The sequence below is a fragment of the Sceloporus occidentalis genome, unplaced genomic scaffold (genome assembly GCF_023333645.1).
Source record: "Sceloporus occidentalis isolate IW3139 unplaced genomic scaffold, rSceOcc1.0.p SCAF_204, whole genome shotgun sequence".
In the NCBI taxonomy this organism is placed as follows: Eukaryota; Metazoa; Chordata; class Lepidosauria; order Squamata; family Phrynosomatidae; genus Sceloporus; species Sceloporus occidentalis.
In genome coordinates, this window is record NW_028317184.1 from 63,192 (window position 1) to 87,512 (window position 24,321).

Sequence of the window (24,321 nt, forward strand, 5' to 3'; positions counted from 1 at the left end):
TCTTCCTCTATTAATCTAAAAGCTTCATGATAGGTGTAAGGACTGTCTTCTGAAGTCTCTTAAATCTAAACAGAAAAGGGCATAGCCTTGCATACATAGCATAGCCAAAACTACAATTTAGGGACCACAGAGAGAGGGTGCATGAGGCCATCATAGCCTGGCATCTTCCAACTTGCTCCAGAAGGTCCTCAACAAGCTGCATATGGGAAATGCTATAATTGGTCTGAACATGTGTGTCCTTTTCCTGCGTCTGAGCCTACAATGCATGAAACAGTTTTCTAGCTAATGTTAGTCTATGCAAAACTGGGCCAATTTTGGCCAGGGGCACAGTGACCATTTCCTGTGAGTTTGCTTATGTGGTGATTATAAAGCTTTTCCCTACAATCACTACACTTCTGCTGTAATGATGGCTGGGTCTGTCAGCTTGAGGACTGTTAATAACCGTGATGGATTCTTTGTGCAGAGGCAGAATTATAAAACAAGGTTTATTCGCATAGGAATTCTGATGGCACAGCACTTAAAAATGGCTTGGGGGGATTTACTAAATGGCTACTTGGTTTTGCATCATCAGGCCTTGCTGGAAGTCTCATAATTGCTTGATGCACGTTGCTCCAAATAGGGGAACAATGTACCCTAATAAACTCAGGCCATATATTGTGCTTAAAGTGAAGTATTTCAGGGCCAGGGTGCAGAAAGTGTTAAGGTTGTTTTTAGGTCCCTTTGCTTTCCATCTGCTGCACTTGTAATAGCTTCGGCACAGTGATCCCACCAGTTCTAAAAGGTATGTTATTTGCTGTCACTATGTATTTATAGTCGTTTAGCAAATTATTTATAGCGCCATAGCCAGAAAGATACATCCCCACACTACAATGTTTCAATCTGAAAAAGCTAACGAAACAGGCTGAGTAAGAATAAAGTACACACACAAAATATACTTTAATTGGTACATGTGTGCTTAGATGTAATGTGAGGATGTTGTACTTTACTTTGAGGGTGGTAGATAAGTGGAACAGCTTCCGAGGAGAAGTGCCAGAGACTAATACAGTGAGAAAATACAATACTGTATGCATGGAATAGGCATACAACTATCCTGAATCTAAAACAAGGCCAAGGACTGAATAAGGTTTGCGTCTTAACATCGGGAAAAATGGGCAGACTAGATGGGCCGAATGGTTTTTTAAATGTTGTTCAATTCTACGTATCTATTAAATTATTAAAGTTTCAGGCACAGCATTAAATTCATTTTAGTTTTCTTTGGCACAAGAGGCAATTAGCATAATGAAATTCATTTACTAAAACAATAATAAAAGGTACTTGTTTATCCCAAGGAAGCTGAGTTCGATTAGGTTGTTATCTTGATGTTATCTTCTTTGAAGGTGAATATTGGCCATATGGAAAACATAACCTACTTGGGAAGAATAATCATACAGATATATAAAATATATAAAACATGGCTGCAACCAGAACATGCTAATTTGGCTTCTTATTAGATATATATTGTTTATTTTATATGTAAATATTTTTGGTTGTGATTATTTCCTGTGCTGAACTGTGTTAGTCCATAAGAAGGCATTTATGCAACAACAGCAGCTTTACAGAACCTAAACCTCTACCGTATCCATAGCAATACAAAACATTAAGAAAAAAATAAATAAAAAGAAAAATTCATCTGTTATGTAAAATATGTTTATTTAATCTCACTCAGTAACACACATTCTCCAAATATTTGCACCATACGTTGTTTTTGTAATAAGGACTTCGACCTCCCAGTGTCAGTAAATTTGTTGTACCCGTTGTACTAACAAGCATTCTGTGTGATGGCATCAAGTGTGATATGTTAAGTACATTACTGGTTTATGTATCTATTATTTTCCAAATTAGCCAGCAGTTCAATGTTTATCTCAATATTCACTTTGAACCTAATGTAATGATATTTAATGTAAGCAGACATTAGGATATTTTAAACTCCTGCGTTACCGTGGATACAGCCTATGTATGTTTCTTGTATAATTCTGGCTCTGTGTTATGCTATAACAGGACTGCCCAGAAGTTGTCTCCAACTGTTTTTGGTGCTCCCATGATTTTCAGAAAGCTGTCTCCGATTGTTTGATGAATTTTCAGAGGCTGTTGAGGCAATTAACATAGTTAATGTCGGAAGGCAAAATTAAAATAACAAATAGTTATCTGGGCGCGTATGTTGCGCACCACAAACATACAGAAAAGGGAGCACACCCTAAAAAAGCATGCACATGCTGATTCCGGGGTGCTGCTGAAACGACCAACATGTACACACAACAAATGAAGAAATCGGCGCACACCCAGCAAATACTATTTAAAAGCACCTATCTGAGGCATATAGCTTAGTCCACAACAATACGTCAAAGCCTCACATTTTCAGCAAATCCAAACTAATGTTTCATGGCTATATTGCGTACCATGGAGCTGAATCATTGGGACTGCACTGCATTTTAACCCACTGAGACTCTCATGTAATTTAAAGCCCTTTCTTGACACAATTAACAAGTCACCAGTGTGGCAGGTGTGGTGCGCAACCCTAAGGTAGCACACATACACAAATATACACATATATTCACACACACAAATCTCCTTATGTCTCAAGCATGTGGCTCACCCTGGTACCACGCGATGAGAGCTGCAGCACTTGTGGCGTCACATAACACCCCAATGATCACCCGCATTACGGTCGCCTGCACAGTGTGGCAGATTATCAATTAGATTAGTGAGGGCCCCTAACCTCAGGGGCTCCTTGGCTTGTGCCTAATGTATAATCTGCCAAAGCTGTTGTGAATCCAGGCCAGGGTCTATTCTAGAGCACTACTTCCCACAGTCACTCTCCCCGTGGAAAAAAAGGTCATAAATTAAAGTTAAGTTCATTCATCTTCGGAATATAGGTGAAGGGGACGTTTATAACACGTGATACAATAGAAGGTTCCCCGTCATAAGAAATTGTGTCATGACGGACTATAGACTTTCACCCACAGATGTGTCTGCGTGTCTAGGGGCAGAAGGTTCTTCTTTCCAAGGATACACGTGTGAATATGAGTAAATATTCAGACGCTCTTCCCAATGCTGAAAATAGCTAGCTTCTATCTGAAAATATACACAATGCTGTACACGGGCTGTAAATGTGTACCATTAAATAACTGATTTGTTGAGAGAACCCAGTAATGTAAACTTGCATTCTTAAATAATTACAAGAACAAGTCCAAATAATGTCCATAGAAACAACATAAACATGTACCATTTCAAATGCTGTGCTAGATTTAACTCTTTGCACACCAGAAAGGAAAGCATGACATATAAACAATGTGCATTTGAGTGCATTATTTAAACTTACAAAAACTTACAAAACCAGTAAATCACCAAATTTGTAAATATGCCATATACAAAAGCACCTCTATCTTTACTTGGTGGAATTTGCTACTACAGGAATCAACTATTGGGAAATTGTCTATTTCAGAAATAATCAAAATGCACAAACTATCCAAGAATATTTCTCACCTAATAGGATTATGTTTGTTTTCTTGCTTTGGAAGCTGTCAACGCGGAAGCTTTCTGGGCCAAAGACTCCACATAATATGCAGAGTCAGCAATGTCTATTGCTAGCGCATGAAGTCCATTTGAGTCCCTATTGGCTTCATTAACTGGACTTGGCGGGGGCTACGCTGAGCTCTGTAGCTCCCCGCAGAACTGACTCTAGCATCAGAGCATAGTCTGAGCATAGAGACAAAAAACAGAGGTTACATAGAAACATAGAATTTGACTGAAGAAGCATTCGGCCCGTCTATGCCCATTTATTTCTCCTGATGTAAAGGCTCGGACCTTAAACAGTTGTTGTTTTTACACAGAGGGATTCATTCTAGAGTGAACTCACTTCGCCTCAGTATTTAGTGAATAGCCAACACTGTGATGGTGTTGCACATGAGATGTTGAGCGACTTAATCTTGCTGATCCCTTTACTATTAATACTTAATATAGTGTTTTTTATTGTATATCGATTGTAAAAAGAAGCCCCAGTTGCTTCTTTGGAGACTTTGCATTGAAAACATGCACAGGTGCCTTAATATTAATTTACTTTTATCAAAAATGTACATGATCGCACATTCAGGCAAATGTAAAACATTAAAATGAAAATTAATGACCTCCAAAACATAGTACTGTTGTGCAAAATCTATTAATATGTAATTTAAGAAAATGCACCATGTGGGGCATGGAAGGTGATGGTGCGGGTCAGAGGGCGGGTGTATCAGACATCACCTCATCTCTGCAAATGCTATAAAAGCATTAGTCCTGGCTGATTGCCCTGATTGCTGCTTTCATGCTAAATTGCTCTGTAATCGGATTTATGGGAGATAGGAGTGTGTAGTTTGCGGGACAGTGCTGCCTCATTCCTGCACTCGCTGCATTCCTGCATCTCGCTGCATGCCCAGCTAGAAGGATGGTGCGGGGCGTCTGTACACTGGTGGGAGTGCATCTCTTTGCTATTTTGAGTGGTGTGAATGGGAAGGAGTCCAAGGCCAGATACAGAAGGAGCTGGTTGATGCCTGGGACATTGTGGTGTGGAGCTGGGAGTGCTGCAGAGAACTATACCAACCTTGGTGAGGACATCATATTGCACTATTGGCTACCACACATACATTAACACTTACATACATCATCCAACACATACAGCGGCATACATAGACATTAAGCATTTATTAGTACATATGCATGAATTGTGCATTCAGTAACAAATGTAACTTCACAAACACTAGCTGCACACCTTGACAAATGCACACTGTACACAGTACACCCAGCTGCATGCATACCGGGGAAAGAACACCCACGTGAACACAGGCAGCAGCATACAAGCAGTGGCACAAATGCAAGTATAGTAGCACATCAACATACCCGGGGCAAATGTCCTCAAAGCCCATGCAAAATCATCAGCAGACACTTTAGAACATATTAAAAGGAAGTTCATTTCAATTCAATAAATGACAAAAACAATTTAGGTTAGGTTGATGACTATATAGATGCTAATTTACATATATATAACATAAAAAGTGAGCTCCTTTAATTACGCAGTGGTTCAAAATTGAGTACACAAATGTATGATCTGTAGGGTAAATTATTCAGACTGTGTAACAGTGTAACACATACACAATTACACAGATGACAAAAATTATACTCCATTCCATAAACACTATAAATCTGTAAGATAAACAGAACTTAATAAGATCAGCTCATCAGGCCAGCTTCGTGTGCTCATCACATTAAAGAAAGCAAAATGTTTCTGATGTTACGTGTCTTTTCCACATAGGAATAGAATTCATAATTATTTGTGTCAATTTATGTGAATGTGACTTAAAATCATTGAATGACGCTTTTTCCTCAGGTTTATTTCAAGGGGTAGATCATTGCTGTAGAGAGCACGATCACTGCGCTTTTCAAATCCAGTCGTTTGACTTCCAGTATGGGATGCGAAACTATCGTCTGCACACTGTGTCCCACTGCGAATGTGACGAAAGGTGAGTGGGTCAATCACAAGTATTTAGCATAAATATAAACAGGTCCTCATAGGACATGACATGCTCAATTAGTCAGCAAATGCAAATGACACATAGGACAATGCCATTGACACTGTTCAAAAAACACCAAAAGGACCGTTCCTCATCCTATCATTCCCTGCAAACACGTGCAAACATGACGTAGTTGCAACAGTTATGTGTAGTGTTCAAGAAACTTGCACAGCTGGGAGTTCTTTTAAACTTGTGTTCAAACTTTAGGGAAAAAAGGATGTGATATATGTTTGACTATTTTTCATGCTGTTTAGTTCATATGTCCTAAACATGTCATGTGAGATGTCTGTTCCTACTCTCTGTTTTATTTCTAATCTGGGTGAGGGATGCTTAAATATTTACTCCATAGAGTGACTTTTTCTTATTTTCTTATTTTAATAAAAACAGGGGTACGTGTTAGAAGCATACAAATACTTGATAAGATTAAACTAGATAGAGAGAATAAGTACCTTAGAGAGAAGGCCAGGAAAATAGAAAAAGGCAATGTTAAGGTTATCAACAGAGGTGGTCCATATAAGGAGCAATAACTACGATGGGTCAGAACCGGGGGGTTTGTTTCTCCCCACTTGAGTAAAAGTGGCTTTGTAAAGGGGGTAGTAATGTCCAAATTTGTTTTCACACAGCAGTGAACTGTATAGTGATTACTTCACTATTTCTTCACTTTCTTAACTCAGAAGTGCCACTTATTTACTTTAATAGAAGCTGTTTCCTGGCTTCCGGCATGCAGAATAGCTGGGACATCTGTGCATGTGCATACATTCGGGCTTGTGTACTTTTAAACCATTTCTCCTAGCAAAGGCTTTATGATTGAATCCTCTCTGCACCGTGCACATCTCTGGCAGAATTGCACTGCTGGTCTGCCATCAGTGTAAAGGAGCAGAGCCAAGCTGTTCCGCCAAGTGATTCACACCAAAGTAGGTTTACTAACAAGTAAAACGGTGGAGAATTAGAATACCTGTTATTCTTAGAATAATACACTTTCTGGTTGTTCTCTTCCCTTTGAATCTGCTTCCATTTCTTGTTTTTTTAGGATGACAAGGGTCATGCACATGCATAATATTTAAGGGTAAATAAAAGACATGAGTCCATCAAGCTCAAGATGTACAATAGAATAATTTCATAAATACCATAATGTAGTGCTGAATTAGTTAACACATAACATATTTCCATGGCTAGTGCCAACCTGCCTTTGTCTTCCTGCATCCAATTTTCAGGTTCAGGATGTGCCTGCATGCTATCAATGATACTATTTCCATGTTGGTTGGCATCATGTACTTCAACATCCTTGAAATGCCCTGCTTTAGTGTGAAAGAGCGGAATCAGTGTGTGGAATTGCACTGGTGGGGAGGGTGAGTATGTGTCACACGTGTCCCTGCTACTGTGTATTGTCCTAATACATTATCCTAATTCTTTACATTCTCTTCACAGCTGTAAAAAGTATGGTTTGTTACCTAAAGCCAAGATGCAGAAGCAGGCCCCATTCAACTATACCCATCCTAATGCCCATCACAATTCTACCAACTCAAACCTCCTACAAACACGTCCAACAATTCTGCCCCTACACAGGGGCACGTATAATTTCACATCCTCCTCCAAAAAGATCACAGTCAAGGCTAACGTTTTAATGCATAAGATCACATTCGCCTTTACACCATCCTCTTCTAGGATCATGAGCCATTCTAAACATCATTCTGTGCCCATGGAAAGCAATGGCAAGGGGAGGCAAAGACGACTTCAGAAGAAACAGAAAAATGGACGCACAAGACTAAAGACAAAGCAATTGAACAAAAACAAAGAGGCAGCCTCTGAGAAAACTCTAGGCACGGCCTTGCAGGAAGAGATGCCAAAGGGCTTGGAGAAAGACACAGCCAGACAGTAAACAAATGCCAGCCAACTGGATTCTGACAAATGAACAGTTTCTTAAATTACAGAAAAAAATTATGCGCTATTTTGGTGAAAGGATGTTTTACAGAAATAGCTGGTGTTAAGACATCAGGGGACACCAAGGTGGATGTAAATATTGGCCCTCATCTTTGGATTATTTTATCTCATTTCTGGGGTGTGGAGAATCACACATGCCAACAATATGAGAGGCCAAATCCCTGATAATGTAAGACAAAACCCAGATAATGTATACCTTTTGGGGGTAGTTGCAGTGAAGTTTAATACTGCACTCAGCCATGACCATTAGCAGGGCACAGCCCCTGACCGTGGGGTCCCAGCATCCCAACTCTTGAACACCTTTGCATTGTTTTCGTGTTCGGAATGTGTATTATTTATTTTACATGGGAGAAGAGGGGTTGGGCTTTTTTTCCTTACCACAAAAGGTATTGCGGGGGATAATAATGGCAGGTCTTGATATGGTTAGGACCACTTGCCATGAATATTTCTGATAGCAACCCTTCCTACAGCAGACACAGATCTGTACTTCTGTTAATGCTATACTACTGGGATGTAACTTTCCGCTGCGTTGACTCGTCACATTAAGCCCCATGGAGGACTGCCTAGGAGCTCATAGCAAATTTGGCCGATAGATAATTATTCCCACAAAAGAAATGAGCAAGTGGGAGGAAGTTTAAAATATTAAATAACAAATAATAATGGGTTTGTGGGGAAACTAGATTATTGGTTAAAAAAGTTATGGAGTAATGTTGATTAGGATGTATAGGTGGTTGAGAGGCAGAGATAAAGTTGCAATGTCCTAAGCATAAGGGGGAGTAAACTGGAGCAGGAGAGAGAGAAAAAAAAAGGAGAAAGAAAAGAAAAAGAGAGAAAGCAGATACATAGGAAAATGATTGTTATGTAAAGGGAGAAAGGGATGGGTACTAACCTTGTGACACTAAGTAACTTCACAAGCTCAAGTAACCTCAGCTGATATTTGGTAGAAATATAAAATGGTGGCTTCCTCTAGATTGCTAATTCTGCAAACAGCATGCAAATCTATTTAATATCTAAATGATTTCTTAGGAGAAACCAGAGCATTCCCATCCCCATGACTAAAACTGTGGCATGTTAAAATGCACTTTATGCAACTTGCGTGAGAATATTATAAGTGTGCATGCACACTCCTTATACATGTTGTATGTATATATGTACAGTAGATTTCATATTACGGTAATATGTACATGTGTTCTTTTATAGGTGTGCACACTGTGTATGTGGAAATGTATATAACCTACTTTGTGAATATGTTACATCTAAAATGTACACAATAAAAACAGTGTGGTAATTATCTATGAAGTAGTATAGCAGGGTCAATTAATTTTGGTGGACACTTCGCTTTAGGGTGTTTGACCAGAGGTATCTCTAAGAGCAGGGCTTTACTAGGATAATTCAATGTGACTTTGTGACCTATTGATGAAAATGCATAATGTATTTTATTTACACAATTCAATTTAGAAATACATTTGCTGCTGTTTATTTATGCACATGATTAAAGAGGGACACTTGGAGGTATTAGATGTAGGGCAGATGGCTCTCCAATTACTATTTGATACATGATATAGCTATGCAGGATGGAAACCTAACACATCATCCCCCCAGCTGCACTCTGTCCAATACAAAATGTTACAAGGTACCCCAATGTTCCCATCCACACCTACCTTGCAGAGAATGGTCACTCTTTATTGTTCCACAATGATCAATGTAGAGACATAAAGGAGTAAGCAAGTAAGAGAGAGGATGGGGTCTTCCCTCCTCACGTGGCTTAAAGAAACACTCCAGCCATTATATGCATTATAGCTGTGTGGTCCCTTTAATTTTCAGCAGAACCCACTCTATACGTATTTACCCCTTTTCCCACCCCAGCTATTTTCTTCATAGGAGATGTGTTGATTAATCACATCTCATATCACATAATAAACTAAACGTATGTATATTATACTAATTAACTCACGGTGTACTTTAATATGCATTCTTGGGTTGTGTGGCTGTCAGGGACAAATATGGACTTAAGGAGATAAGGAACCTGAGTAGTGGGGCTCTATGAAGATACTGATAATGTCTACTAGGGGGACTTTGTGGAGTGAGGGTTAAAAAAAACATAGGTATACATTGCTGCAAATGATACTACAATTGCAGTACATTGAGAACAGAATATTTAACAGTTATTTAATAGTGTTATCGTCAAACATAGAGGCACTGATTGTTACCATCAGCATTATCTTTAATTAGTTTAATATTTAATTCTCTTATTTTTTGTGTTTCTTAATTTTAATAGATTACGTTAGAGACAGATTTACAAACTGCAAATAAATTGGCACTCTATTTGTATGTAATTTATTTTTTTAATTAAATATAGTGCTACTTTTATCTCAGCTTTGTAGATACTGGCAATGTTTGGGATCTAATACAAGGAACACAAAAAAAAAATTGCTGAGTTTGTTACTCATTTTAACAGACAAAATAAAGAAAATATTTGGATTTTTTGCTATATGTTCTTTTGTTATATGCCTGAAAGAAGAACTGTTAAGACTCTTTGAAACATGTGAAAACAATTGTTACCTTTTTGTTAAAACACATGTAACTGTGAAAGTCCTGAAAGTGAAATAGTGATTGTGCACATTCACATTTAAATCTATACTATAAAAAAAAACAAAAAACCCCCACATATACCTATATAATGCTTAGTGCAGAAATGTTGTATGTGACAATACACAGATCATTGCAAATTTTCAACCTAGTGCAAACAATAACTGGAGGCAATGCTCCTACAACACCCTCTGCTTTCCCTTTGGAGGGCTATTTTACTCTGGGTGTTGTGATGGAGCAGTGATGTGCAGTTTGGCCATTTGTGATGGTGAATTAGGTAACAGGACAGTGGCCTCTTTTGGATTGTAGCCTTGCCCCTCCACAGCTGGCCTTGGAGTTGGAATAGAGATGTACTGAGAGTGATGTGAACTGTGCTCTTTGGTACCCTTGTTGTCACGGGCGAGTTCCCTAGATCGGGGCCTTTGGGATCTCTCCTGTTTGGGGCTTTTGGCTCCATGGGGTGAAGGGCTACGACTCTTTTGGCGTGAAGAGCCAGGAAGAATGAGGTCATGCAAGCGGGCAAGTGCTGGACTTCGGCTCCTAGGAGAACGAGCAGCAGCTGGGCTAGGACTGCGGGATTTAGGTCGGAGAAGGACCTGGGTGCTATTATCCTCTTCTGAGCTGGAGTCTGAGCTATCAGAAGGGGTACTGGCTTCAGAACCAGGCAAAGCAATCTAAGGAATAACATGAGATAGATGGATTTAGTGTATAGAAAAACTATTTTGTTACTCATAAAATACAAAAAGTAGGTGTAAAGCTGTATTATTAAGAAAGAGGGTGAAATTATATCTTAAATTATGCAAACGTTTTTTCTTTTTATAGGTAAGAACTGAGAAAAACACAAATTAAGGGTTAGGAGACATTCTATCTGTTACCTGGAATGGCTCAGTAACCCCAATCAATGTGCCAAGGTTGTTGCTGTAATAACCAAGTAGATATTCGCCAGTACCCTTGGGCAGTGATTCCTCACAAAAGATTACCTAGGTTGGAGAAGAATAATGCTCAAGGTCAGACATGTGTAACTGAAACTACAGATCTGAATTGTGGAGTTAATACTAGAAGTCAGGCCTGTAAATCTACCAAAATGTTCCTGATATCTGAGCATGGGATGTTTCTGATGTCTACGTGACTTTCTAGATCTAAGGGTAGCTATTCAGATCTTGATAAACTACTTCAAGGGCTTACCAAGAACCATGGGATTTGTGGCTTAACCAGAGCTGAAAACATAATTGTCGCTACCTTGGGTACCTTAAATATAGACCTAGGAGTCTAAAGTATAAACCTGGTGTTGGTGCCTTTCTCCATCAATATCTTCTTCAGACTTTGCCCACACATATGACACATAATCTTTGTGATGTCGAAATCCAACCTGAATATGAAATGGAGTAAAGTCACAAACTGACCAATGACATAAGAGAAATAAGTTGGGGGCTGATGGGTTGTTCTGTTGGAAATATCCATTTGATACTAAACTGGGTTTTTTTTACCTTGTAAAGTCCAATCCAATCCCATGAGCTCTTCATATAGATTGGGGAACATCTGTAGGTGGCACACGCATCTTCAGGATGTAGCCACTCATCATGTACCAACAGATGAACAAGAGGGGCCACGTGGCTTGTAGAAAACTGGTCAGACCCACAGAACAGTTGCAATTAGATCTTGTCTCCTCATTGTCAAGCTAGAGGATAAATTCTTCCAGTTCTAAACCATTTTAACTATTTGCACTTTACCAAGCCTCACCTGCATTGAGAAAATGGCAGAAACAGGCTTGTGGTCACTCTCTGTATATTGCATGTGACTACCATAGCTGAGTAAGGTTACTGACAGGTCTTCTGACTCGGAGCTGATTATCCCTGCACTTTCCCCGGAGTTTTGAGAAATTGGAAACTTAATTTTCCACAAGATACGATCAGTCCAGGCTGGCTTCCTCTTCTTGGAGCTATGGAAGACTAGAGTCATTTATGCATTTACACAGACAGAGAGTTTCATAGAACAAGTACAGACAAACACAAAATGCTTCTGGAGCTCTAATAACAGTGATGAGTAACCATGCATTGCAATGCTCTACCACTATCCAACACATTTAGCTTGAAACAACTTAATAAGCACAATGCAAATGTTACACAACTGTCACTAATGCTTAACAAAGTTTTCATCAATGCACATAGAAAAGGAATACACTTGTTTTTTCAAGCAGACACTTACCTAGTATCATATGTGTTTGTACCAACGTCAAATTTGTATGTGGGGGGGAATGTTAGAGGACCCTCCATAAATCCACTCAACACAGGCTCAAAATATTTTGCCATGTTCAGCTATAAAAACAAAAAAGTCTAAGCAACAATGGTGCACAGGACACAAGAACCCAGTTCTCTGATGAGCAAAACGGCCTTCATTGAAGTTTCAGACAAGCTGCGAAGTTCAGTTAATAAATGTAACACACTGCGATTTCCATAGTAAAAACTCATCAAAGATGTGCTGGAACATACGATCACAATGACCTGCCTCACATGAGACATACAACACTGACATCTATCTCCTTCTCAGTAACCAGTCATTCATATCAGTGTTAGTCATTTATGAAAAAGCTCACATACAGAACAGGAAGCACTTACATATTTTTTCTTGATACAATTACAGTAAATACTGTTTACACAAAACTGTACCTTCCATTACACAATAAATCTTGGTCACATATACAAATACACCAAGATTTCTAAAACCTGGGAGGAATTTACAATTGTCCTATTATAAAGAGCAAAGATGTAAAGTCCAATACATAACTGCATGCTACTGGAGTACAGGATAATATAGATAAGTATTCCATATAAGACTCAATCTGTTTCTTTTATTATTTCTGGAAAGATATCCCTTTTAGCACTGGTCCGCCAAAATTACCTTACCTGGTCCTTCTCCCACAAAAGAGCAAACTTATTGCCTTGAATGGCAGATTTCACAAAATGCAAATCCAGATCTTCTATGCGGAAGTTCAGATCTCCAAACCAGAACACTAGACTGAAAATGGAGAGTTGTTAGGGAAAACACTACAGATCATTATCATCACCCAGTGCTGTTTTTTCCCACTAGAGTACAAACAGAATGGCTAATTTTTAGACTGTGGGCTTAGAGAATTTGAACCTCCTGTGTGCACCATCCCTTATCTCTAACAGGGAAACCACAGTGGTGGTGTAAACACTATGTTTCCACAGTGGGACTGAATCTGCAAGATACTCATCAGATATTTGTCTATATAATTATAACTCATGTTATATATATATATATATATATATATATATATATATATATATATACTGTATATATGTGTTATGTTAGTAACAAAATAGTAAAGTAGTAATACTTCACTTAGAGGGTGGTGGATAAGTCTAACAGGAAGCTGTTATAGCTGCAAAGGGGGCACCAACTGCCTATTAATGTCTATGTATTTAGAATGCAATGTCTTAAAAGTCACTGTTGGTGTAATGGTCAGGTGTCCCAATGCTTTTTTCATATAGTATGTATACAGTCATGGCCAAAAGTTTTGAGAATTACACAAGTATTGGTCTTCACAAAGTTTGCTGCTTCAGTGTTCTTAGATATTTTTGTCAGATGTTATTATGGTATACTGAAGTATAATTACAAGCATTTCATAAGTGTCAAAGGCTTTTATTGACACTTTAATTACATTACGTTTATGCAAAGAGTCAATATTTGCAGTGTTGACCCATCTTTTCAAGACCTCTCCAGTCTGCCCTGGCATGCTGTCAATTAACTTCTGGGCCACATCCAGACTGATGAAAGCCCACATGTGGGTTTTTGTTTGTCCACCCGCATCTTGAGGATTGACCACAAGTTTTCAATGGGATTAAGGTCTGGGGAGATTTTTGGCCATGGACCCAAACCTAGTTATCACTTTTGCCCTTTGGCAAGGTGCTCCATCATGCTGGAAAAGGCATTGTTCGTCACCCAACTGTTCTTGGATGGTTGGGAGAAGTTGCTCTTGAAGGTTGTGTTGGTACCATTCCTTATTCATTGCTGTGTTCATAGACCAAATAGTGAGTGAGCCCACTCCCTTGTCTGAGAAGCAACCCCACACATGAATGGTCTCATGATACAGGACCGATGGTAGCACTCACCCTGTCTTCTCTGTTTAAGCTTTTTTCCAGATGCCCCAAACAATTGAAAAAGGGGATTCATCAGAAAAAATACTTTACTCCAGTCCTCAGCAGTCTAATCCCTTTACCTTTTGCAGTCTGTCCCTGATGTTTTTCCTGGGGAGAAGTCACTTCTTTGCTGCCCTTCTTGACAACAGGCCATCCTCCAAAAGTCTTTGCCCCACTGTGCTTGCAGATGCACTCACACCTGCCTGCTGCCATTCCTGATCAAGCTCTGCACTGGTGGCGCTGATCCCGCAGCTGAATCAACTTTAGGAGACGGTACTGTTGCTTGCTGGACTTGCCCTGACGCATTCTTCACAACAACTGAACCTCTTTCCTTGCAGTTCTTGATGATCCAATAAATGGTTGATTTAGGTGCAATCTTACTAGCAGCAATATCCTTGCCTGTGAATAGCATAATCCATAGCAATGATGACAGCATGTGTCACCTTGCAGGTAACCATGGTTAAAAGAGGAGGAACAATGATTTCAAGCACCCGCTCCTTTTAAGGCTTCCAGTCTGTTATTGTAAGTCAATCAGCATAACAGAGTGATCTCTAGCCTTTTCCAGGTCAACACTCTCACCTGTGTTACCAAGAGAATCACTGACGTGATGTCAGCTGGTCCTTTTGGGGCAGGGCTGAAATGCAGTGGAAATGTTTTATTGGCATCATGTTCATTTTCATGGCAAAGAGGGACTTTGCAATTGATTGCAATTCATCTGATCACTCTTCATAACATTCTGGAGTATATACATATTCCCATCATCAAAACTGTGGCAGCAGACTTTGTGAAATTAATATTTGTGTAATTCTCAAAACTTTTGGTCACGACTGTACTGTATATATATATATATATATATATATATATATATATATATATATATATATATATATATTGTGAGACTGTGAACCCCAGGGAGATGATTAGCATGGCATCTGAGTACAGCTGCTATGCAGATTATACATATGGGTCCCTGGGGTGGAGCAATTGGAGAGCAGGGTGGGCCAGTGCTCCGTTTCCCCATGCTGTGGAAATTCCATGCCGGGTTTTCCAGGAGGCAAGAAATCTGCAGGATCCGGTCCGGGATTCCTATGGGGCCGGCATCAGGCACAGGTGCTGGACATTAAAAACCCCTGGAGCTTGATACTCAGGGAGACTGTTGGGGGAAGAGGACGTTCCCTGTGCTCCCAGGGCAAGGAGAGGCCCTGAAGAAGACAATCCCTGAGCCAAGTGAGGCAATACCTGCCTGGACATTTTGTGTGCTGTCTGGGGGAGGTTTTCCAGAGCCTGGCATAGCTGGGTCTGGCTGGGAGGTTGAGTTAGTGGGTGATTAGGCTGGTCAGTCTGGACCAGCATAGTTCAGTTAGAGAGGGCTCCAATTGGGAGCTAGGTTTTCTTTTTATGATTTGTTTTTTGGGGTTTCAGCAATTAAAAATAAAGATTTGTTTTGTTACAAGCTGGTGTTTCCGAGACTGATTGCCCTAGAGGACTGTGCTTAGGACCCCTAAAAGTGACATGTATGGCCCTCCTGCTATAGGGTTTGTCCCATATGGTGGAGAATGCGGGCAAAGCACTGCTATGGTCTGTGGGCAGAAAGTAGGAACCAAGTGAACAACTGAGTGGATGCTGGTGACGAGTGCTACACCGGATCCAGGAACCCCAAAACGTGAGACAGTGTTGTGTGGCCTGAAGCTACCAAGCTGCTGTGGATGTGCCAGAAGTTATTACAGCTTAAACCAGAGGATTGAGTAGAAACTCTGCAAAGACTGTTGCATGGTATGTGCCCTTGTGTATTGCTGGCTGAAATACATATGCTTATGGAGGATGGATGGCCTTGATGTGTTTGTGACGACTTATTGATGATCCGGACGTGAAGTTTCTTTTTGCTGGATAAAAGTATTGTGTATCTGTGAAACCTGCAAAAGAAAAGCATTTTGTCATTATTACCTGCTGCTAATTACTGCAGAGGGAGAGATTAAAGACCTGGAGTACAATCTCTGGGACTTGTGTATTGCACTGACTGTTGGTCTAATGCAAGATGGGAAAAGGACAGCAAAGCAGAAATAAAATGTCCTTTCCATGTTTCACTCGCCAGCCGACCTGCAGTGGATATGTGGAATCACTAGAACTGGCACAAAAGGCCTACATAAAGTGTGCAGGGTCCTGTATTGAGGCACAAGAATTAAAGGAGCAAATTGAATCCCTAAAGTGGCTGCACCAGGGTGAAGTCTCTGATTTGAACTTGCAGCTGAAAGGAGTAACCGATAAACTAAATGCTGCAGAAAAGAAAGTGGGAATGCTACCTATGTCTTGCAATTGTGCACATGGGGACAAAAGAGACTGTACAGTAGCTAGAGAAAGTCTTTCACCGGTGGTTCTTCAACTTCAGGAGGAGAAACACAAATTACAGAAAGAGCTTGTCTTCAACAAACAAAAGTATGATGATGCTATCAAACAGAGAGACTGTGAAATTAAGAGACTGACAGAGTTAAATGTTTGCTATGACAAACTGAGTCGTGGTGAATGTAACAATGTGGCATGGACTACTAAGCTCAGGAAAGTGGAAGCTATGCCCAGAAATGAGCTGAATCAGTATGTGATTGAGCAGTCAGAGTATGTTGGGAAACAGATCTGCAAGAACAAAAAGCTGACTGATGAGTGTATGCTAAAAGAACATGAATTAATAAAGGTTAAAAAACAAGCAGCACAATTACAGGAGCAATTGCACCGAACTATTGGCCAGCTTGAGGGAGAAAATCTCACTTTGCAAACTGAAGTGGCTGCTTCTAGAGAAAAGCATTGTGTTGACCTGTCAGCAAAACTTCAAGAGATGCAACAGTTGCAGGAACAAAAGCTGGTGGTTGAAAAACGTCTCGCGGAGGTGTCCCAGAAAGGTAAAGAGGATGCAGAGCGTGTATTCGGGCTCCTTTCTGAGAATAGCAGTGTGAATTTAACACTTGCAGTTGAGCGTCTAGAAAAAGTAAAGCTGCAGGAGACCGTAAAACAACTACAAGATGAAATCCAGGCCTTGTTTAAAGCCAGTAAAGAGAACACTGAACTTCATAAGGCCAACATAGCACTAAAAGACAAGTATTTCCAGAAAAAGGCGGAACTGGAATCGTGCAAGGATCAGCTACAGGACGCAGAAGCTCAGCTAAAGCAAATGGAGGCAGCTATGCTTCTAAAAGAGGAGGACTTAGGGTTGGCTATTCACAACAGAGATCAAGCTTTAAGGGAGAGTGCTATGATCCAACGTAACCTGGAAGCAATACTGAGTAACACAGAACGTGACAGGCAAACATTAATGAGGCAGCTTGCTGATATCCAGACCGAGAGAGCGAAATTGTCAGAGAGTCTGGAGAAAGCCCTCATGTCCAATGAAAAGCTTCAACAAGTTGGACTTGAACTGCAGAAAGAGAATATATCCCTCAGATATCAACTGGAGATATCCACCTTAGAGCTGAGAGAGGTGAAAGCAATCCTTGAGGAACAAAGGGTTACTGCAGTAGAAAAACATGTACTACTACAACTCCAGTTAGATGAACTGGGTATACAGCTAGCTGAAGAAAGGGAGGCCAAGCTAGCTCTACAGAAACAGATTAAGGTCCAAGAGGAAATGGACACAGTATCTGAAACGTCACAAATTGCACAAGCAGCAAGTGAGCAGATACAGTACAAAACAAGCTGTCTGGAGGAAAATAACCTTTATGGCCTAAGTGATGGAGGGACTATGCATTGTGCTGGAAGTACTGACCAACTAGCAGAGCAACATGGCAGTAAGCTGCTCCAGGGAACAGGTGGTCCCAGTTCCAGTAGAAACTCTACTTCAAAGATGGAACATTCTACAGGCGACAGTAAGGTACACCGTTTACATGCATCTAGGGTAAATGGCCATAAACATGGGCTTGGTATTAAATGGACTGATGGTGAACAAGCTACGGGGAAACAACTTGAAGATTGTGCGCACTTGGCTGTATCGTGTAGACCACACAGGGTAGACCTTCTTAATGGGCAAGCTACGATGGTGTTCATTTGTACAGAGAAGAGACGTGGCTGTGCAGAGTGTTACCCATTCACTGATCATTGCAGAAACCCAGAAGGGCTGACGGATACAAGGAGAAAGTCTCCAATACCAGGACGTGTTTATGGTGTGTGGAAAGGAAAGCCCCCTGATGCCAACCTAAGAGGGATGTCATCAGCAGAGCTGCTTAGTCCCATGGTGGGTGATTAGGCTGGTCAGTCTGGACCAGCATAGTTCAGTTAGAGAGGGCTCCAATTGGGAGCTAGGTTTTCTTTTTATGATTTGTTTTTTGGGGTTTCAGCAATTAAAAATAAAGATTTGTTTTGTTACAAGCTGGTGTTTCCGAGACTGATTGCCCTAGAGGACTGTGCTTAGGACCCCTAAAAGTGACATGTATGGCCCTCCTGCTATAGGGTTTGTCCCAATATATATATATATATATATATATATATATATATATATATATATATATATATATATATATATATATATATATACACATACATACAGGCCATCAACTTTAGGGGATGGTACTGATGCTTGCTGGACTTGGGTGCCCTGACGCATATATATATATATATATATATATATATATATATATATAGCTATTGGGAAGCTTGGCAGCTTACTTTTAGCACATTCTAGCATGTGTATCCAACTGCCACACTACACACACTATTTTCCATGTTATATGGTTATCCACATTTGCATGACCGATTTGCAAATATTGAAATCTTAGAGAGGAATTTGGAAACACTACTAATTCTCCCATTCCCATTCACTTGCATGGCCCAAAAGCTTTTCCTACAGAGACATGTTAGCCGCTACAGCAAAGCAAAAAGGGATCCATATAAAGAGAAATTCCAGGGATAATAGAGAATGGAAGATAAATATATAGGAAGAGTTCATATAGAGAAACAGAAGAGGTTAAAAAAAATCTACATAAATTAGATTATTAGTAATAGGCAATAAAACTAAATTTCATGACTATTTAGATCTGAATGTGTGGCTTTTCCTATTTGTCCATACTGTAGACGTTATGTATGAAGGAATGTAAGTAATGGGGAACAGCTTTATGAAACAATCGTAGGAGTTATAGCGCTGCTATCAACAACCAGATTAAAGACAAACATAATGGATGGAGCGTAAATAATTGGTGATGGACCCATGGGTGACATTACAATCACTTGAGTGTTTTGCAAACTGAAAGTTGCCATGTTATAGGAAGAAACATTATACAGGGCAATATCAGATGGTAGCACCTCTGTCTAGGATCCACAGGGAAAGGCTACATTTGAATAATAGGAAGGGTTATAGACAGAGTTGTTATGGTCAAGTATTCCATATGTCAATATCAGAGCTGTGCAAATGTCTCAGAGCACCATAACCACACAGGCAACATACTCATGATCCAGCACACCATTTGCCAAGGGCCCCTGGAACTGTTGAAGCTGTAGGATGCTCTCAAAATTATCGACCCGCTGATCAGAATTCTCCATGTGAGCTGGCAAATGGCAGTTCAGAAAACAAACCATGTGACCAAACAGGGCCATTCTGATACTGACTCCACCTTTGTTTCCCTATAAAAAGATAGAATGGTCAGTAGTCTTACAAAGGACCAACATGACTGATGCATTCTGCTAAACATATCTCCTGCTGTAAAATGAAAATACCTCCATATCATTCAAATACATGATACACAATTGCGAAAAGAATGAGGAATAAACAAAAAATCTACGAGACTACAGCAGTTTTTCGCACTTGCCTTGGTGTATAAGATTTTAATAAAATCCCAAATTCTGGTTTGACATGTTTATGTGAAATATATACATACATATACCATACATAATCACTCACCCAATATCCTCCTAAGCCAGTCCTTGTACAGTCAGTCTGGACATCCCTCAGAAAAGGTAGGTGAAAATACTTGGCAAACACCAGCAAAAGGCAGCCCTGCATTCTCACTGTGCTGACCTGCACAGAATAGAGTCATGGACACGATGGGGAGGGAAATTCTATGATTAATGGTTTTCTTTGGACACTTATTTCAACAGGCAACTCCTGTAGCATCACTGGAAACCTACTAGTGGACAAAAAATCAATAGACCATAGAAATGTCTATACATTGTGATAACATTTTCCTAACCTAAAGTTTTCTGTCCTAGTAAGTATTGTGTGTTCGTGTCATTAGTAATTCTGTATGTTCTTAATTCTGTATTCTCCCTTATTGTAATAGCACTATGGGATCTAAAAATGTGAACAAAGCTGCTCATGAATAAATCAATGTGCCAAAGGCAGATAGTATGTGAGTGCATTGGGAAGGAATATGTCCCTGATAACTTTTTTTTTAAAACCAATTTCCGCCAACAATATGCAAAGCTTGTTTTGGTGGTGCACACATTTATCCTTTTGAGTGCCAAGAACCAGGATGCATTTATTCCCTGTGGGACCAGGGCATTTTTTTTGTTTTTCTATAGTTAAAACACCATAAGTAACAAACCATGACACCCATCACCTGATATAATGGTGTAAATAAAAAAAAATCATTATTCTCCCATATATGTAAGTTTTCGTTTTAGTAATAACTAATGATGATGGGAATTGTAGTGCCCAAAGGCAAAACATTAAAATACATGTGCATGTCCATTGTTCATGGTGAGGGCTCAAAGTGTGTGTTTTGTGATCGCTGATATTTAAATACTCATATGTTATAGAAATAGCTTCATGGTACTAATATAGCAAATGGTAATACAACATATAGAGAAGAATTCATGCTGTCTAACTGTAATGTGTAAATGTCCAGGTAACTGGTCAACATTCCATAATGATTGTATACAGTTTTACCCATACATACGTATACAGCACAGTAATGCATGTGCAGAAAAGCCGATATGCAATTTAACAGATTAATATTATTTACCATGACCTCAGGATGTTTTTTTGGAAAAACTAAATTTTATACAGGCAACGTAAGCAGCAGACAAGACAGGTATCTGTGGTGCCAAGTCTGGCTCTCACCAACACATAGCTAAAAGGACTTAGGACATCCATGAAGGCCTCACTCCACCGGTCAGAGAAGAGCGCATCCTTTAGACGCTTATTAATCATAGAATTAACCTCCTGCAACCTGCCGAGAAAACAATGGTAGACAATGGTAGAGGAATATCAACCCAGAAACAGCGAAAAGTCAGGTTTTACAGCTTATAGCTGATCTGTCACTTTTTAAACCCTACATTTAAAGTCATATACAATAAAGACATGTAGATAATAATGTTTACAGAATAGAAAGAGAAATACATGTATAAATAAAAATAAGAAACCTACTTTATGTGTATATCACTGCATCAGCTTTTTTACATTCCTGTTCTCAGGATATGCATAACTATCCATGCCTATTTACCCTTTGCCTGGGGTCTGGGCTCATTTCCCCCTAGAAGACTTGGCAATAGATTGTCCTAGTTACATTTAGTGGAAATGTAAATGTATGTATATATATATATATATATGTCAATCTAACTAAAGATCAGTTGCCAGGCGTCTTTTTTATTGTTACCATGGAAACCCTTGCTCAGACATGGATCATATTGTTTAGTTGTCATATAGGAAATACTGGGGCTTGCAGTTGTGAAGGGACCTGTGCTTCTAGGGAGCCCCAGGTGACCCCTTGTTCCTGTTTTCTTGTACTGGTTTAAAATTGTTTAGGAAAGGCCCTTTAGAAACTATTTTGAGAGGAAGAAAGGTAAGACAGGGCGGGGCGGTGTTTTTTGTATGTATGTATGTATGAATGTGAGTATTGTTGTGTAATCGTGTGTGTGTGTGAGCATGGATGTGTAATTGTGTGTGTAAGCATGGTGTGTGTAATTTGTCTATGTATGTATGTTTACATGTGTCAGAGTGTAAGTTGGAAGGGGGGCAAGGTTCAAAGAAAGCATATACAAGTTGCTCGAGGTGAATGATGGCACATACCAACTATTTAGTAACAGTTGACCTGTTTGGGGGCATTGAGAAGCTGGGGGCAAAGATGGCACATACTGTTTGGGGGTTAGGATGGCACTGATAAGCTTCTTGGAGGCAAAGGCACACAAGCTGATTCGGGAAAAAGGTGTTTTTTATCTTCCCTGACCTAATCTTACTAAATATCTCCAAAACAACCACACAAAAAAACATATTGATAGGAAGTTATGCACAACAGAATCTGCTGGCACTATATAAATAAATGTAATGTTATGCTAAATACTATAAATGCGGTACTATAAAGGCAACAGTTTCCTTTTAACAGTGAAGTTAATATGTCAAGCAGATAAAACAGTTAAAAAGCAGATAAAAAGTGGATCTGTCATTTTATTATTTCTGCTCATGGTTAAATCCATAGTAACATATAATTTGAAGGCAGATAAGAAATGTTCAGCCCACCTAGTCTGCCCATTTTTACTGAGGTACAGCCTCAGACCTTAATCAGTCCTTGGTCTTGTCTTAGGTTTGGGATATTTATATGCTATCCCATGCATTCTTAAACTCCACCACTGTATTGGCCTCTACCAATTGATGGGAGGCTGTTCCATTTATTAACTTCTCCTCTCTGTACAGTAAAACTTCCTTACATTACATCTAACTCTCAGTTTTAGATAATGGCCTCTTGTTAAATTAACCCCTTAATGACAAAGCCCGTACATGTAGTCAAGCAGAGCACTTTGACTCAACAGCAGCCCTCTGGGATCAAGCCATGACTGGATGACTAGGGTATGGCTAATCCTAAGGGGTTCCGGGATTCAGATATATTGGCTAAAATGCATTACTTTTCCCTAGGACTAAATCCTAGGACATGTTGCACAACTATTTCATAGTTTTCAGTGAAACAGTCACCACGTCCAAATGCTGTGCCACATGTGGTTGCTTCATATATACATGATGCCAGAATATCAGCAAAGGGGTCTCTTACCCAATCACAAACATGTCAGTTTTGCCATCTCCAGCATTGAGGCAGAGTAGGGATGTGAGGTCATCAGGAGGCACGGAACAGCCAACATTCCATGTGATGACATAAATTCTGGGAAGGAGGCACATGTTATAAATAACACATTCAAATGACATAAAACTGAAATTGTCATTGATTTTCTGGGTTATTCCACAGTTGTGAATGTTAGCATTAAGTGATTAAACAAGAGAGTTAGGGTATTCGATAGTGAGCATCCAACAATAGAGCATGGACACAGTTGGCTCCTGTATTGTCAGAGTTTGGATCCATGCTGCACAATAGGAAAAAGCACGAGAGAGTATTGGCAGATTGGCTCCCTCATCATGTCCCTCATCCCTCATCAGCATGTGCAAGCCTCATTTTCTAACTAAATGGTGTATACTTCAATCTGCATGCAGTGAAATTGGTTTTTGGAGTACATGCAAAAAGGTCTTCAGCATGCAAATGAAAATACAGTACAATATTTGGAGACTACATTGTTCCTTCAATAAATAATAACTCAATTACTAGGCTCAGTTGCATGACATGCAGCACATTTATCCCACCTAAGTTAATGAAATATAATGATTATAGCTTACCTAAAATTCTCACCAGGTTTTTCTTGGTCACTACCTGCCGCTAACCTGTTGAAAGGTGACCTTTCTGTCTCCTCTTGTGCAAGTCGGCAGGGATCAGACATTTGAAGTGGCTCCTGTGGTTTTGTAGGGGTAGATGTATGGAGTGATCGCCTACGTTCTGGAGATTCTCTGGGGCTAGGAGCTGGAGACCGATGAGGAGAGGATGGAGGCGGTGGTATTTGTCGGTACTGCTGAGTTGGGGATAGAAGGCCAGAACAGAAGCCCTCTGGCTGTGATCTGCCAGATTCCATCCTAGGATTGAGTGGAGATCCCACTGGATGAATTCTCTGGGATCCCTCTGGCTGGGATCGATCAGGTGCAGATGAGCCAACTGGAGACATGGGACGGATAGATAACTGCATTACTGGGAGGGGAGTTTGTGATCCACTAGATCCCTCAGGTTGAGATCTTCCTGATCCTGCAGGGCTGAGCCGAGGAG

The 24,321-nt window shown here is 39.9% G+C and overlaps 1 protein-coding gene across 1 annotated transcript; it reads right to left on the minus strand.

Moving 5' to 3' along the window:
* Positions 1 to 10,327: 10,327 nt before the first annotated feature.
* INPP5J (inositol polyphosphate-5-phosphatase J) lies at positions 10,328 to 23,336 on the minus strand. The gene is made up of 11 exons (XM_089502468.1): positions 23,230 to 23,336; positions 21,309 to 21,417; positions 20,148 to 20,264; positions 19,695 to 19,870; positions 13,016 to 13,127; positions 12,318 to 12,427; positions 11,853 to 12,051; positions 11,600 to 11,737; positions 11,395 to 11,481; positions 10,988 to 11,092; positions 10,328 to 10,786 (listed from the first exon to the last, which is right to left on the minus strand). The coding sequence occupies exons 1-11, from the start codon at positions 23,241 to 23,243 to the stop codon at positions 10,328 to 10,330; spliced, it is 1,626 nt and encodes a 541-aa protein (XP_089358594.1). The 5' UTR covers positions 23,244 to 23,336.
* Between the last annotated feature and the right edge of the window lie 985 nt (positions 23,337 to 24,321).

Bases quoted from the DNA above. Each gene is read 5' to 3' on its own strand.
- INPP5J (XM_089502468.1), bottom strand. The intron at 20,265-21,308 runs GTGAGAGCCAGA...TATTCTGTGCAG, and splicing joins GTCCTTTTAGCTATGTGTTG to GTCAGCACAGTGAGAATGCA. The intron at 12,052-12,317 runs GTAAGTGTCTGC...AGTCTTCCATAG, and splicing joins ACAAACACATATGATACTAG to CTCCAAGAAGAGGAAGCCAG.